This window comes from Beta vulgaris, chromosome 1 (assembly GCF_026745355.1).
Source record: "Beta vulgaris subsp. vulgaris cultivar EL10 chromosome 1, EL10.2, whole genome shotgun sequence".
In the NCBI taxonomy this organism is placed as follows: Eukaryota; Viridiplantae; Streptophyta; class Magnoliopsida; order Caryophyllales; family Amaranthaceae; genus Beta; species Beta vulgaris.
The window spans coordinates 32,106,688-32,125,803 of record NC_079202.1 but is presented as its reverse complement, the minus strand read 5'-3'; the positions used below and the strand labels follow the sequence as shown (position 1 = coordinate 32,125,803).

The window sequence follows — 19,116 nt, the reverse complement described above, 5'->3', positions numbered from 1 at the left end:
TCAAAGCATTTAGAACTTTAACATATCAAAGCATTTAGAACTTGAACATATCAAACCATTTAGAACTTGAACATATCAAACCATTTAGAATTTCAACATATCAAACCAATTATTACTTGAACATATCAAACCATTTAAAACTTCAACATATTAAACCAATTATAACTTGAACATATCAAACCATAACATCAAAAACCAATTTGAATTCAACACTTTTAAGAACAGAGTATATAATTATAAGAAGCATACTTTATATATAAGAACAAATCCAATTGGACATTATTTCTAAAACATACTTAATTTTCAATGACCCAAAAACAATTACATCACCAAAAACAAGTAAACCTCGTCACATATTTATAATTTACGAAACATTACATATCAAACCATACAGAACTTCAACATATCAAACCATAACATCAAAAAGCAGTTTGAATTCAACAATTTTAAGAACAGAGTTAGGCATTATAAGAAGCAGAGTATATATATATAAGACCAATTCCAATGGGACATTAATTTGAAAACTTAATTTTCAATGACCAATTTCAATCAAAACACAACTGCAACACAACATAATAGTACACCAACAAACAAAGTTAAACATCTTAATTAATGACAAGATTAAATAGATTAAAGAAACTGAGTTATACAAACTACTATATGGAACTAAGTGCATACCTCATGGAGAATTGTCGTCATCAGTACTAGGGAAGCAGGGGTTGTCGAAATCGTAGGAATCGCTATCCTCTTCTTCATCTTCGCAATTACAGTAATCGCCATCTGCATACACCTCCAGAGGGAGTAAATTTCCATCCGCATCCTCAGCAAACATTTCATGGGATTTGATACCTTGCGCATAACTACCGTCCCCAAAGAACATTCCTTCTCATGGCAAGGTTTTATCTTCGATACAAGGTTCTTTTAAAAAAATTGGCGTATCAATTTTTTTTTGTTTTCCCTTTTGCCCTGTCATGGGCGTTTCAGTTATTTTGGATTTTCCTCTCCCTTGTTATATGGGTTCAGTAATTTTAATCCCTTGATCTTTGGGTTCAGTAATTTTAATCCCTCTTGATTTTAAGATATTCGCACGAAATGATCTTGTATATGGGTATGGACGGGAGTTAGGTGGTGCATGGGACTTACAATTAGGGTACTTACATTTAGGGGATGAAGGGGAGTTAGGGGTGAAGGGGAATTACATTTAGGGGGTGAAGGGAAATTACATTTACGGGGTGAAGGGGACTTACATTGAGGGGTATTGAACATTTTTTCCACGTCCTTCATAACTTTTTGGAAGGCTTCGTATGATTTGCTGCTGAGTTTAGTAGTTGCTTCGCCGGAATAGAAAAATTTTCAGGCGTAAGGGGTACCGTCGGCAATTGAATTTGCAAGTAATCTGCAAAGAGTAGCTTCCTCGTTCGTTGTAGCAGCCACGGCAGCTTCTCTTAGTGGTTGAATCATTTTTATGAAGGATGTCATGTTTGCCAAAAAGATGATTACTTCTAGGAATGTGTACAAGATAAAGAGAGAGGAAGTGTAGAGAGAAGATATTAAGAAAAGAAAATGAGCTATGGAGGTGATGATGGTGTTATTTAGTTTTTTGTAAATATGGAGGTGATGGTTCATTTTAAGACATTAAGGCATCTATTAATTCTTATAAGTTAACCTTCAAATTGTAAATGTTAACTGGTAAATAGCACATATAATACCCACTTGTATGAATAGTTTCCCTAATTTAATACATAGTTGGTGAGAAGGTTGTAGGTGAAATGAGAAAAAGATATGACAAAATATAAATTGGATTAACAAATATTTTAAGTAACTCCACATGTGGTAATTGAAAAAGTACACTCTAAATTTGGTAAGTAGGGTGAGAAAATAAATCTAAAAAACCTATAAGTTGTATCGATTTTTATTTCTTTGCCAAGAAAGAAACGATTGTTGATGCAGTTCGACCATGCTAGACCAAGTGCAGGCACAACTTGGCGATTGGAAGATGTTAGTATTAAATTATTTGTCGTGTACCCGGTATTATCAAATGCATCTCTAATGTCATTTGTGATAATAACGGCTACATTGTATGCATTCGCTAAACTTTTTAGTTTAGCTGAGAGAGTAAAAAACATTTTTGATCTCGCACGCATATCAGTTGCGGTGTTGGCGTAGTCACATTGAAACAATGAAGTTATTGAGTCAATCACTAGTACCCGCACATATCTTGAAATATGCGAATGTGCGTCACACATTTGCTCTATTGTGTTTAGTGTAGTTAACAATTGTTTGGAATCGTCAACTCGTTTCACGAAAACATTATCAAGTGACATGTAGTTATTTGCCTCATCATTAAATTTCGCCTTCATACTTGTAAGCATTTGATTGAGACGAAATGATGGGAAGACATTATTTATGTGAATGTATATGGTTGAACCGAATACACCTCCTCGATTTGGTGGTAGCTGAGTTACCAAAGCAAGTTGTAAGCAAAATTGTGTTTTACCTGATCCGCTCTCACCACATAATTCAGATATCATAGAAGTTGGGAAGCCTCCTAATAACAAATTGTCAACCGTTGCACATTTAAGTTGCAATCTATTTTGCGATCCAATTAGGTTGACTGCCAGGATTGGTTGTGGACTTGCCATTAAAACAAAAGGTCTAATTTAATTTGGGTAGATTTAGCAAAATGGGATTATAAGGGTAAAGGGTTAAGGGTTTTTGTTGTTACACGTTTTTTAGGGGAATGGTATTGGGCCTTTGAAACATAAAAAGTGTTTTTGTGTAAAATTAATTTGGGAGTGGGTGGGCTTCATTGTGCTGCCATTTATATAAGTAAAGTGAAAATGTTAGGTGAACAAAAAGTGTCGGATCCGAACTATTATATAAATTATAGTGGATGAAATATGTGGAAGAGTGTGTCCAGCAGCAGGCCTAGGGCCTAGGTAAGATTGATGAGTATAACTACTGCAACACGGTAAAAGAGGAACAAAAGGTATGATGGGATTGATTAAACAACACGGCAAAAGAGGAGCAAAAAAGATTAAATTCCCAAATTCTACCCTCTTCCCTCCAAATGGTTATTAGGTGAAATTTTGAATCTGTATTAAATTTTCAAAATGTTACTTTTATGAAAGTTTGAATTTTTAATAGGTGAACATATATGTACAAGATTTTGAAATTTGAAATTGTCAATCTGTTTTATATTTTTAAAATGTTGTGAATTACCAAAGTTTATATTTCCTAAATGTGAATCTCTATTAAAATTAGAAAATGTGAATTATGAAAGTCTGCATTTTAACCTAATATAATGAACAATATTATTCGTAATTTTTTAAATATAATAATCTTTTTATTTCATTACCAAAGTTTATTTCATTATCCAGTAATTACAAAACGTTGCGAAGTTCGAATATTTTTTTTACTTTACAATGCAAATTCTAAATGATTTAACTTTAATTAGAATAACAAAATTATGTGCACATAATAACGAAACTGCAAATAAATAACATAACAATTAACAATAGTTCTAAAACATGATAAGGAAATCATTAATATCCATTACAATCCAAATGTCCATGTAACCGAACATTTAACGTCCATAAGAAATTAGATAAACAATATAACGCTTACATAAAAGTAGGGGATGAACCTATCTACGCACCACCATAGAGTCTTCGGCAGCAATACACAATGGGTGGCTTTGCCTAATTAGTAAAATGGAAGATTTATTATTTCTATTCATAAACAATCAATACCGAAATAATAAATTTAGGCATGAGTACTTTGCAAGCTTAATTTTCCAATTATTTAACAGCAAAATAATTATGGAATTTATCTTAATTACTAACATGGAAGATTTATTATTTGAATTCATAAACAATAAATACCGAAATAATAAAGTTATGCATAAGTACTTTGCAACCTTAATTTTCCAAATAATTATCAGCAGAATAATTATGGAATTTATCCTAATTACTAACATGGAAGATTTATTATTTAAATTCATAAACAATAAATACCGAAATAATAAAGTTATGCATAAGTACTTTGCAACCTTAATTTTCCAATTAATTAACAGCAGAATAATTATGGAATTGAGCTTGCAACCTTACCTTAACATTGGCAAAAAACTCCGCCTGCTCACCGTGAGTAACACGGTTCACCGTCATGTTCATTTTTTCTCCACTCCACATAACTGCAATCCCATTCTCTAATCCAACTCCATTGACCGCATTCCAATCCATGGATGTCCCCAATTGTCTATGAATTAAATTAAATTTAGCCTTACACACTCTTGTTTCCAACAAAACAACTAAACTTGGCTCTAGTAAACCAACCAGATTCAAAAAAAATTCCACGAACGATGGTCATGAAGCTCCCTTGACATTCCAAATTAAGATAGGAGTGTGCTCATCAAACAACACATTGTTCGTTTCACCATCATTTAACAAGTTCCCCAGAACTCTCACCAAATTGAACTTAACAGAAACTTTGAATTTCACTCTTTCTATGGGCGAAATGCCAAATGCAATATTTGTCAAAGGTGAAGCGACATGCATAACGTGAACTGCGTCAGTGTATACATAATGAGAGGCAAAGGCTCGTTGGGAACGACAAGTTAAGAAAAAAGAGTCTTCATTGGAGGAACTGATCAACCCGAAGCTCATCCTGTTTCTCAAATGAATACATAATGAGAGAACATGTTATTTCGAAGTGTAAGTGGGATCCACAAATAGATATCAATAGGATTCCAAAAGATTAAATCAAAAGAACTTGGAGGTTATGGTATGAATTTTCCACTCCTGATGAATATATATGTTCGTCGGTGAAGGATAAAATGAAGAGGAACGGGGAAATGGCTACGGATATCATATTTTTCAACGCCGTCAGCCTGCATGCAAGCATGTCAACAGATTGGGTAGATTTTTGTGATGGGTTTCCTCTTCTTTTTGGGGAAGACATGTTTCCAGATATGAAGAAGAAGAAACGGAAGTCAACAGATTGCTTGGTTGAAGACGAGGGAACGAGCAAAAAGAAGCAGGTGTAGTTTTAGTGTATGTTATTTAGTTATTAACATAACTATAAGCTAATTCTACTTCGCTTTAAGTTTTTTATATAGTCTGTACATAAATATAATTGTAGTTGGTGATCTCTGTGTGTTTTTTGAGGAATTATGATATATATCCTACTTTTTAATTATAACTGTATTTATCCATGTTTTATGATGAATTTCGTCTAATTATGATATGTTTACATGTTTACATGTTTACATGGTATTTTTGTGTAGCGTTTTCATTATCATATATGTCATTTGTGGCTAAAATTACTGTCAAAAAAAAATTGTGGCTAAAATTAAGTGCCCCATGAGAAATACCCCCATAAGAAATTATCCAGATTAAGTGCACAATGGGAAATGCCCCATAAGAAATTACCAAGAATAAATGGCCCAGATTAATTCTCCCAGATCAAGTGGCCCAGATTAAATCTACTAACCTTGAAGAACGTGGAAATTCAAAAATTAACTGTCACCAGACGCATAATGACGCACAGGAGATAGTAGACTAGAGTAAGAAATGAACCGTCACAAAACTTCTCAATTATTGAAGAGTGACTATTGATTAGACACCAACTAATATCTTTGTTTATAAATATCAGACACCGGTAGTTACTCTATTTTTACATTTCTCTACACCAACAACAAAGAAAGTAAGAAAAAACTCTACGAAAAAAAACTCACAGACAGGAAAATGGAGGGAGCAAATGGAAATGAACAACCTTTAGCCCACCATATGTTTGCCGTAGAACACGTAATGAGAGAATTAATTATTCCAAGGTGTGATTGGGATACACAAGTAGCAATCAAAAGAACATGCAGATTATGGAGGGAGTTTTCCCGTCCTCGTCATGAAGATGTACCTGCATGGCAGGACGGAAATGGCTAATGATATCATCCGTCATTATGCTGTGACCCTACATGCAACCATGTCAACAGATTGGACAGACTTCTGTGACGGTTTTCCTCTTCTTTTTGGGGAAGACATGTTCCCAAAATATGTTGTTGAAGATGAGGGAACGAGCAAGAAGATGAAAAGGAAGGCAACCGAGGAGGACGAGGGAACGAGCACGAGCACGAGCAAGAAGAATCGGGTGTGCTTCTAGTTTACGTTCTTTAGTTACAAAAATATACCTTAATTCTACTTCTTTTTCTAACTAAATTGTCTGATGAAAAAATCTACTATTCAGTTGACGTTAGTATGTAGTCTTTAAATTTGTTTTTTTTTTGTTTTTATATAGTGATGACATAAATATAGTTGTAGTATGTAATTATTTGTGTTTTCAACCACTATGATATGAAGTATTTATCCTAATTTTAACTTGTTTACATGGTCATTATCATTATCATACCACTATGATATGAAGTATTTATCCTAATTTTAACTTGTTTACATGGTCATTATCATTATCAAATTTGGACAACTGTAAAATATCAAGATCACGTGAATTTGTGAGTTTATGGTGTTCGAATCCTTATAATGCTCTAATTCTCCATTATAATTTTTTTTCGTCGACTATCATTATAATGATATTCGCAATAAATGATTTTCTCTTCCCAACAATTGAAATAGTAATTGTAGATATATTTACGTATGATTTTCTCTTCCCAACAATTGAAATACTAATTGTAGATATATTTACGTTCATAAATGAAGTTGAAGTATATAGTCAATCCATAAAATGGTGTGGGTTGTTATTTAAGTTTTAAATTTTATTATGGTATAATGGCCAATAAATCACTTACGATACACATGTACCGATTGTAATATATTTTAAGTGATTCTAACTGATTATTCAATTTTGTTCTAGTGGATTCTCACAATGTAGGTAATGATTTCATGGGCTCGAATCTATAGACCAGCTCTTACTCGTTAAAAAATACTTCGTAATACTTGATTAGTAATAGTAATATGAAGAGAAACTTGCCATACTAATAATGGCATACTAATTGGCCCAATTTGTAATTGCAATGTTGTTAATTACAATGACCAACTCACAATGTAGGTAATGATTTCATGGGCTCGAATCTATAGCCCAACTCTTCCTCGTTAAAAATTAATAATAGTAATATGAAGAGCAGCTTGGCATACTAATAAAGGGCCCATTGGCGCAATGTTGTTAATTACAATGGCCATTTACAAAAAATTATGCACACCAACTCACAATGTATCCTTAATAGATCAATAACACTACTTCTTGCTTCGTTCTCCGTTGACATAACGTCTTCACATAGCAGCCGCTCCCGTTCCTTCGACATGTTATCCTTTATAAGGGATCCAAAGGAATTTAAGTGTAAGTAAACTTATGTTATTATAAAAAATTATCTTAAGTAAGTAGTTGGATAAGAAACAAATACCACAACAACTCTCTCCATAAAACGATCCGCACAAGCTTTAATCGCAATGAGCATATGGACACCACAACTATGTCTATCCGTGTGCATGAAAAAAATATAATTCGTTATCATGTAACCTGTATAAATAGTAACTAACAATCACGAAATATAACTTAAGATAATCATACGTGTCATTTTGGAGGTTCATGTCCAAGCTCACAGTCGGCCAAGTATGTATGCCCCCTACTCTCCAAGATGAATCCAAAGCACTAAATAACGTATCCATCGCATACCCCTACAATGATATTTCTTCCTTCAACGTTACCACATTCCTTATAAAAATAAACTACATAAAAAGGTCAATTGTACTTTACTAATTGTGTGAGGCTCAGATGATGGCAATCCGATGCCTTCTTTGGCCCCAATGAGTCCATCACCAACACTTCTTCCCTATTTGGAGAGTAAGCTGTGCACCACCAATGCTTATTCTCAAGAACCGAAACAAATGCCTTAAACAATGTTAAATTAATTTCAAATTGTACTAACGTCGATTACTATACCCATTAACAAATAGCTCAACAACTTTCACTACTTACATGTACTACCCTTTTCCAAGAAGTTCCAGCCATTTGCTTTGCATAAGACGATACAAGTTTCTCTACATCTCTTATACCATCCTGGAGTACTCGTATCTACAAGATAACATAACACACATGAGCTCCTTCCTAATAATAACATTCCTTGCATTTTAGCACTTTATTTGAATCTAACCGCAAATGTCGGGTCAATCATAAACCTCCTACTCCTCCCTGGAAAACGTTTCTCCCACACTTTCCTGTATAAAAGTGCTGCCAACCTAACATACTGCAACCACGTGTAACATTAAGGATTTTAACAAGTTTAAATAAACACAAATACATTAAAAAAAAACGATATAATACTTACATTATCGTCAACCCACCCCCTAGGACGTACGACAGAAGCACAACTTTGTAAAGACGCGTAGTTCTAGTCACACTTAATCATTTCTGTCGTCTTCAGCGCACTACGATAATTATCCCTTACAAACCTCCCTAGCTTCGCCTTGTGTTGCTTGTATTGCCATGGCCGCCATGTCTCCTTATAACCTTCAATTCTTTTAATCGACCACTTAGTCTTTCTTTGCTTGCGACTTCGACCATCCTCATCCTCGATTAGCTTATCCCCCCCCCCCCCATCAACGTTATTTTCACCTAAACCTCCAATACCATTGCCACCATCCTCATCCTCATCCTCATTCTTATTTATAATATGATCAACATTATTTCCAACCCGTTCACCCACCAACCCCACACCCTGCTGCTCACCTATACCTCCACAACCATTGCCACCAACCTCATCCTCATTTATAACCTTATCCCCCCATCAACAATTTTTCCAACTTGCTCACCTATACCTCCACTGCCACTACCACCAACAACCTCACCTATACCTCCACTGCCACCAACCTGCTCACCTGTACCTCCACTGCCACTGCCACCAACAACCTCACCTATACCTCCACTGCCACCAACCTGCTCACCTATACCTATACCTCCACTGCCACTGCCACCAACCTGCTCACCTATACCTCCACTACCATTGCCACTAACCTGCTCACATATACCTCCACTGCCACTGCCACCAACAACCTCATCCTCAATTATAATCTCATTCCCCCATCAACATTATTTCAAATCAATTCACCTAAACCTTGCCAACAGTATTTAGACCCCTTCCCATGACTTCCACAAACTTGGTTATCCTCATCGCCATTATTATTCTGACCAATAAGATGAATTACTTCACCAAAATGCATTGTTTCTACATGGGGTTGGGACAATTAGTAAACATTTACATTAATACATCATTTCCATCCCATTGTTTCTGTATGGGGTTGGGACAATTAGTAAACCCATTTACATTAATACATCATTTACAATTAGTAAAGGGTGGACAACATTGGGGCCCGTCTCCTTTTCCAAGTTTGGCCGCTGCTCAACAACTTCTTCATGCATTGGAGCTTTCTTCTTCATTCTCCTTCTTTTAATTTCCTGCTAATGCCAGCAATACGACGACTCATTTCCTGCATTTAAACAACAATATTCCAGAGGATGTCTTCAATCAAAACCAACTGGTACACATTAACAAACATATTCCATAAATCTTATACGCCAAATATAACACTACCTCAATATCTTTTACTGTAGCCATGACATCCCGAGCCTCCAGAGGATGTCTTCCCCCATAAGTGACATCAATACCCTAATTAACATTTTGAACTTCTAAATTAATATTCTAAACGCATAAATAACCCAACCCAATAGGCAATACATATTCAAAATATACATACCCCAAGCTTGCCGTAATCACCAGACGCCAGCAAATCTTCCTTCTTCACCTTGTTCATATCTACTGTACTCCATGCCCGTATCCTTGGAAAAGCGCCCCACATCAATGGTGGTCGGCGCAACCGATCAAGATATAGAATCTACATCAATTGCATACAAATTACTAAAGCAAAAACATTTTTCTACTACATCATAAATACTAAAAAAATTATAACATTGACTTACCGCTAAGAACATAGTGCACCCACCACACCCCTTAGCAAATCCATCAAGGTAGAATCTTTTTGAAAATCCACCAATCGCATTCATGAGATGATCCAGCAACAAACTACACCAATCATACTCATGAGTTCTCTCTGCTACAAATGCAGCATACAACATACTGACAGACATTCTCTGACATGTCGTCGGGCATATCAGATCATTTAAGGCAATCATCAGAAAGGCCTTCTTAAATTCAGCATCTGAAGATATTTTACCTTCAACAATTTATTTAATTACACTAGCTTTAATTCCCTTAACACCCCTTACACCCGAACGACTAGTATACGTACATCAAAAAACCTCATTACCTCATCACCACCCTCATCATCATCACCATAGAATGGTACGGTCTTCGGCCCCGCCGGAATACCCATAACCCAGTAAACATGTGTCTTACTAAGAGGGAATTCTAGCCCATCAGGCATCAGCAACACCCTATTCTTAACATCAACCCTTGTACATAGCCAATAACAAAAGGTCCTAGGCAAACTTTTACCGGCGAAAAACAAAAGACCACCAAAACCCATCTCCGTCACTAGCGTACGCTTCCTCTCATCAAATCCCTTCACAACCTTCCCAAATGTCTCTACTCTACAATTCATATTACTCTCCTACATGAAAATAAACACTATATGAGCATTTTACATATCAAAATCAACTTTTTTAATATGAAACAAAACACAATCTAATCATCATATAACATTACTCTTTTATTATTCATGGCTCTTGTATATTCCTTCCCTATTACCTATTATCCATTTCTATATAATATCATTATTACAGAAAAATAACAAAATCATATATAATTCATGCCAATAAGAACATCAAATGTACCTCTCTTTCCCCGTCTGAATGAAGATCCTCCGTACTAGATTCTTCATTGTCATCACTACATGCACATCATCCAATTCAGACACCTCCATTTGAAATTATTAAATAGTTAAATCAGTTACAATAATCACATGATAAATTAAAAGCACTCATAACTCCAAATTACAACAAATTTTACCTTCTACTTCTTCGCCATTCTGCAATACTCCTTGATTACACTAACAAAATCAATTCAATTATATTAAGATTCGTAGTTGGAATGCAAACTATACTATCTACTAGCAGATTGTATAATATCTAATAGCAGCAGAAATTACACAATAATTTAAATTTAACCTCTGATCATAATTAAACAAACTTTTCCAGGTTGTCATGACATGATTTCTCTTGTCACCATAAAAAATTAAAAAAATTTGAATTTTCTCAATATTTCTAAATTTCTTCAAAAATGAAGATTAAAAATTTATCAAAAGTTCTCAACACTTTTATCAACATTTCAAATTTTCTTTTAACCATCATAAAATTTACAAATATTTTACTTTTAAATTTTTCACATCAATTCCAATCTTTCGCAGTGCATGACATGAATTTTTTTTCACAATATAAATATAAATTCAATTATTCGCGCAGTTAATTAAACAATTTTTATTTTTATAAATTACCAAAAATCACTTTTTTTACATGAATTTTTTTTTTTACAATATGGCTAAAATTTCAGTTTTTTCGCAGTAAATTTAACAATATAAATTAAAATTCAGATTTTTCCGCAGTAAAAATATAACAATACCACTTTTTTTAAAATTTAAATATATATCACAAAATTAACTTACATTATCGGCGCCGGTTTCTTCTGAAGGAGATTAATAATCACAAAATACATATAACCATGTAAATCCATGAAAGGTATAAATTCGAATTGATTGAAAACTTACACTGACTTTCCATGGCAGCCATGAGAGAAATTCTTCAACTACGTCTCTCCTAATTCCCAATGCTCTATTATGACTTTCCAGTGTAATATTTTCTGATTTTCATGATACTCTATTGAGCCTTCATAGATAGGATATAAAGACCCAAAAATTGTAACGGTTGAAGGTGAAGAGTTAACTCTCAATTACTCTCCCTTAATCACCCATTACATCGCAATAAACCTTATGAGCATCCTTACTTAATATACACTGGGGCCATAACCGCAATCTAATAAAATCACTTAAATGCAATATTTCTAATTTGACCCGTCACCGAATTAGTGATATTGCTCCGGTATCTACACTATAATTATTTCATGATAATTATAACTTTAAGCCATATTAAATTATTGGCTTATTTATATGATGATTATTACATTTTAATTGGTAACATATGTGGCCCTTACAATTTTATTCTAACAATCTCCCACTGGGCAATATATGCGTCCTAATAAAATGTGTTGTTCCTTATGAGCTCAAAAACTTAATCATCATAAACTTTGCATATCCGCTTCAATCTCGTCCATTAGCCATATCAATATAGGACCATCGCAGCTTGGTTATTTCAATAATAACTTTACCACCAACGATCACTGATACTAATGCAACCAAACGACATAGATCAATCATGAAATGTGTAGCATGAAAATCATATGATGGTGGTCTCTACATGTCGATTTTCAACTGGCCCTTTCGCACTTTAATCAACCATAAATAACTTAATTGTTCAGAATACATATAAAACCGAATACTCAACTTTATTTCTGATCAGAAAAATACAAATTAATAATATGCATATTGTCTAACATAGAACTCATTTGACAAACTCCCACTAAGCTCGAGACTCCTCAAACTCTAAGACTCCATGCTCATGGAAAACCTTTGGAGGGAGACCTTTAGTTAAAGGATCTGCTAACATGGAGTTTGTCCCTATATGTTCTATAGAAATCTCTTTATTCTGAACTCTTTCTTTCACAGCTCGATACTTAACCTTGATGTGCTTTGATTTAGTCGAGCTTCTATTATTATTGGAATAAAGTACTGCAGACTTATTGTCACAAAATAACTTGATTGGTCTCTCAACCTCGTTTACAACTCGCAGCCCTGTGACAAAATTACGCAGCCATATTCCATGATTTGATGCCTCGAAGCATGCTATGAATTCTGCCTCCATGGTGGAAGTGGCTATTATACCTTGTTTAGCACTTCTCCAAGATATGGCACCACCTGCTAGTAGATAAACATATCCAGAAGTAGATCTACTAGAGTCCTCGCATCCCGCAAAATCAAAGTTGGAGTATCCAATGATCTCCAAATGGTCTGATCTCTTATAAGTGAGCATATAGTCTCTTGTTCTCTTCAAGTATCTCATAACCCTTTTGGCTGCTTTCCAATGATCCATTCCTAGATTGCTAAGGTATCTACCCAAAACTCCAACAATGTACGCTATATCTGGAAGCGTATAAACTTGGGCATACATTAGACTCCCTACAACTGATGCATAGGGAATCTTTTGCATCTCTTGAATTTCCAGATTAGTTTTAGGGCACTGGTTGAGACTAAATTTGTCTCCTTTAGAGATAGGGGTATCTCCTGGTCTACAATCTTGCATGCCAAATCTTTTTAAAATTTTATCGATATAGTTCTTTTGTGATAACCTTAGTATACCTTGTGATCTCTCACGAAGTATCTCAATTCCTAACACAAAAGAAGCCTCACCAAGATCTTTCATTTCAAAGTGTTTTGACAGAAATCTCTTGGTTTCATGAAGCATACCTATATCATTTGTGGCAAGCAAAATGTCATCAACATATAAGACCAAGAAAGTCATCTTGCTCCCACTGAACTTATGATACACACAATCATCTACATCATTTATCTCAAAACCAAATGAGAGAATGACGTTATGAAACTTGTGGTACCATTGCGAGACGCCTGTTTTAAGCCATAGATGGATTTACTCAATTTGCAAACCATTTTCTTTGGATCTCCTGATACAAAGTTTTCTGGTTGCACCATGTAGATTATTTCATCAATGTCACCATTGAGAAACGTTGTTTTCACATCCATCTGATGAAGCTCTAAATCAAATTGCGCAACAAGAGCCATGATTGTCCTAAAAGAGTCCTATGATGACACTGGAGAAAAGGTCTCTTTATAGTCAATCCCTTCCTTTTAGCTACAAGACGAGCCTTATACCTCTCCACATTACCTTTAGAATCCCTTTTGGTTTTAAAAATCCATTTACAACCAATAGGTTTTGCACCTTCAGGTAATAGGACAAGTTCCCAAACTTTATTATCTTGCATAGACTTATACTCTTCATTCATTGCTATGATCCACTTTTCTGAATTGGAACTTTCCATGGCTTTGCGAAAGTTGATAGGATCATCTTCCACCAAACCACTGTCTTCCTCATGTTCCTAGAGAAATACAACATAATCATCTGAAATTGCACTTCTCCTTTCTCTATTAGTGGATCGTCGCAAAGACACTTGTTCTTGCTCTACGTGCTCTTGAGGATGGTGAGTTTGCTCATTATGAGCAACATCTTCATTTTGGTTAGGAGAATTCGCAACATTGTCTTGTTGAGGTGCTTCGATAGTTTCATAAGTAACATCTGTATGAAATGGTTCCGGAATTGTTACAGTTTCTTCCTCAAAGACAATGTCTCTAACCTTATTTCTCCCCCCAAACTCGACATCCTCAAAAAATGTTGCAGTACCCGTCTCGAAAATTGTGTTTTCCTTGGGATCAAAAAACTTATAGCCCCTAGATCGTTCTGAATAACCAATAAAGTAGCTGCTTGTAGTCCTGGGGTCCAATTTCTTTTCATGTGGCCTATAAGGTCGCGCTTCCGCTGAACAACCCCATACACGAAAGTGCTTTAGACTAGGTTTTCTTCCTGTCCAAAGCTCATAAGGTGTTTTAGCAGCTGCTTTAGTTGGTACTCGATTCAAAATGTAAGCTGCAGTCTTTAATGCCTCACCCCAGATTGATTCAGGTAAGATAGAATGACAAATCATACTTCTTACCATATCTTTAAGAGTCCTATTTCGTCTTTCAGCTACACCATTCATTCTAGGTGAACCTAGCATGGTGTACTGAGGGACGATACCACATTCCTCTAGGTATTTGGCAAAAGGTCCTGGACGTTGTTCACCTGAACCGTCATACCTACCGTAATATTCACCACCACGGTCGAATTTGACTTTCTTAATGCGTTTGTTGAGTTGATTTTCAACTTCAGCCTTATATGATTTGAACACATCCAAGACTTGAGATTTTTCATGTATAAGAAATAAATATGCATATCTAGAGCAATCGTCTATGAATGACACAAAATATTGTTGACCATTCCATGAAGGAGTAGGAAACGGTCCACAAATATCAGTGTGTATGAGTTCTAAAACATCTGTAGCTCTATATGCACCCAATCTCTTATGTTTGGTTTGTTTTCCTTTAATGCACTCAACACAGACATTAAAATCTGCAAAATCAATGGAATCAAGTATCCCATCAGACACAAGTCGTTCAACTCTATTTTTAGAGATGTGTCCTAATCGCTTGTGCCATAATGCTCCTGATTGTGCATTATCAATTTTTCGCTTAGTACCTTTGGATTCAACATTCAAATTTTCATGATAAGAAACTATTGTATCAAGCATGTAAAGATTGTCATAAACCATAAATGAACCAGTTCCTACCAAACTTGAATTCAAAGACAAAGTAACTTGATAGTTTCCAAAAGAACAATAATAACCCAACTTGTCCAAATAGGAAACAGAAATCAAATTCTGCCTAAAAGACGGTACAATAAAAGTGTCTTTTAAATCCAAATAGAAACCAGAAGACAATAACAATCTAAAATGCCCAATAGCTTCAACCTCCACCGACTTGCCATCTCCCACATAGATGTATCTCTCAACATCACTTGGCTTGCGGTAGCTCAGACAACCCTGCATTGAAACACTGATGTTAGTAGTTGCACCGGAATCTATCCACCATGTGTTTCGAGGTACTGAAGCTAAATTGTTCTCAGAACAAACCAAAGTAAGAATCATACCCTTTTTAACCTTCCAGGCTTGATATTTGGTACAATCCTTCTTCATATGCCCACGCTTTTTACAGAAGAAACAAGTAGTTTCTCCTTGCTTTTGTTTATTTTGTATTGGGCCCTTAGCAGCTTCATTCTTATAAGCACCAAATTTCCTCTTTTTACCCTTTTCTTTAGAGATGCTTGTCAAGTGAGCACTTTCAGTCTTGTTTTGTTTCAACCTCTCTTCCTCTTGAACACAAAATGAAATGAGCTCATTAAGAGACCATTTCTCCTTTTGACAGTTGTAACTGACCTTAAATGAGTCAAAACTTTTGTTTGGAAGAGAGTTTAAGACCAAATGCACGAGAATATCTTCCGATCTCGATCTCTAGGACCTTGAGCCTTGAAACAATATGAGACATTTCCATGATGTACTCCCTTATATTTTCTTGACCTTTATACTCTTTGGAAGTTAAGCTGCTCAATAGCATGCTTATTTCCGCCTTATCGCTTTTTGCAAAGCGCTTTTCAATTTCAGCAAGGAAATCCTTGGCACTAGTAACCTCATCGGATACTGCACCCCTAAATGTTTTTGGAATGCCACGCCTTATGATCATAAGACTTATGCGATTCGAGCGATCCCACTTCTCATAATATTTTTTCTCATCAAGAGAACTAGTGTCCGTAAGAGAAGGAGAGTCTACTCTTAAAGCAAGGTCTAGATCCATGCAACCCAAAATTATCTGAACATTGTCCTTCCATTCCTTAAAGTTAGTGCCATTAAGGACTGGAATTGAATTCAGATTAGCAGATAAGGTAGTAAAATTAGCTGTGAAGAGAACAAGATGACAAATATAAATATATATACTCACAATAAACTGTAATTCAATCTTAATAGAATTTAAATAATAGAATAACCCATCACAAGATACCAAATGCACCATTAACATTAAGTCTTTGGACAAAAAAATTAACTGCAAGCGGCACTCTTGTTGTAATGAACAAACATTAACAATAATGTATGTAAGAAAATTAACCCACCTTTGGGTTGGTTTATAACTCACATATATAACCTTACAATTGTTACATGTTTATCATCACAAATGTATAAATATATTTGGCCAAATATTCACCTTCCTTTGGGCCGGTAAATACTCGCATAAACATACATACACATAACATCTAATATTTTCTTATGAGCAAATAACACAATAAGGATCACTTTGGTGATATTTTGTTTTAATTAACCCAATAAAAAAGAATATTAGACTTCTATAATTTAATTCGAATATCTCTATGATATATATGAAAAATTTATAGCAAACGCTATGTAATTATACAAACTGTAGATACATTGACATGCTCGACATATATAGGTAGATTGAATAAATTTGTAAGAACTAATCTATATCCACCCAAAAAAAATAAAAATAACAATAGGCTATAGAGTACTGAGATGTGCAAACTGACATAAGAAGCAAACAAAAAAAAACAACACCACAATACACTATTTCCACAAAGCCCTTAAAAAAAACTACAAAACTAACAATAGGTGGGGCCCACGAATTACTAAACCAAGAGGGAAAAGAAAAGCAAAACAAACTTGCATATTACTGACTTGTTGTACTTGACCAAAGGAAAAAAGGATCATTGATATCATACATCACAAAGGACATATATACCCCTTATTTCAAATCAAATTTCCAACAGCAAGCCATTAAAACCCAAAAGAAAAGAAAAACGAACGACATGTGAGAAACCTTGCAGATCAAAAATATTAACACCTCATACCCGAAAAAATAGGAAGCTTGAACTAGTGCGATAAAACAGTAGTAGATAACTGAATCGCTTCAAAAAAAAAAAACAGAACGCAACAAAAAAATGTGGAAAACAAAATGGACAATTTTCACCATTAAAACTCTTATACAATTCATGAATCTAACATGGTCGGCTCTGATACCAACTGAAGGAGATTAATAATCACAAAATACATATAACCATGTAAATCCATGAAAGGTATAAATTCGAATTGATTGAAAACTTACACTGACTTTCCATGGCAGCCATGAGAGAAATTCTTCAACTACGTCTCTCCTAACAATGCTCTATTATGACTTTCCAGTGTAATATTTTCTGATTTTCATGATACTCTATTGAGCCTTCATAGATGGGATATAAAGACCCAAAAATTGTAACGGTTAAAGGTGAAGAGTTAACTCTCAATTACTCTCCCTTAATCACCCATTACATCACAATAAACCTTATGGGCATCCTTACTTAATATACACTGGGGCCATAACCGCAATCTAATAAAATCACTTAAATGCAATATTTCTAATTTGACCCGTCACCGAATTAGTGATATTGCTCCGGTATCTACACTATAATTATTTCATGATAATTATAACTTTAAGCCATATTAAATTATTGGCTTATTTATATGATGATTATTACATTTTGATTGGTAACATATGTGGCCCTTACAATTTTATTCTAACATCTTCTTCTCTGTTGGATCCGCTCTTCTTCTCTGATGATTTTTTTTCTTCTCTAAACCTTCTCTCTCCTCTTCGTTTTATCTTTCAGTCAAGAGTACTGATAATTCTCTCTCCTCCCTGTTTCTTTCACACAAATATACACGTTACCTTTTTTTTGTCCTCAGCCGTCACTTTTTGCCAGGTTTTCTGTCATTTCATGCTTTGTCATCTTTTTTCTCAGCCAACTTTTAGGAAACTCCTTGCCACATATTTTATTTGCATTTTAGTCCTACTATAACGTTTTATCATAGCACTACTGAACGAGCCCTTTGTTTTCGTATTCGTAAACTTAAATTAAGGCTCCGTTTGGTAGGGCGTAAAACGTTTTCCCGGAAAACTGTTTTCCTCTATTTTCAGTTTTACATTGTTTGGTTGGCTAAAAAGTGTAAAACCATTTTCCCTTGGGGTAAAATTACTCTCCCAATGATGGAAAACCATTTTCCTTTCAAAATGAAGGGAAAACTATTTTCCTTATCTCTCTTGTACACTCCTCTCACTACCTCCTTACTTTTCCTTTCATCTCATCATTTTTCTTACATCGAACTAAACAACGGAAAACTAATTTTGGAATTGTGTTTTCCATTGTAAATTGTTTTCCATGAAAATCATTTTACGCTGAAAATATTTTATGTCCTACCAAACGGAGCCTAATATAGAAGAGATCATTAGTTTGGTTTTGGAATAAAATCTAAAAAAAACCTGCCAAATTTGGTTCAAAGTT

At 34.8% G+C, this 19,116-nt stretch overlaps 1 protein-coding gene across 1 annotated transcript; it reads right to left on the bottom strand.

Moving 5' to 3' along the window:
- Positions 1-8,395: 8,395 nt before the first annotated feature.
- LOC130589986 (uncharacterized) lies at positions 8,396-9,181 on the bottom strand. The gene is made up of 3 exons (XM_057391735.1): positions 9,119-9,181; positions 8,823-9,018; positions 8,396-8,733 (listed from the first exon to the last, which is right to left on the bottom strand). The coding sequence occupies exons 1-3, from the start codon at positions 9,179-9,181 to the stop codon at positions 8,396-8,398; spliced, it is 597 nt and encodes a 198-aa protein (XP_057247718.1).
- Between the last annotated feature and the right edge of the window lie 9,935 nt (positions 9,182-19,116).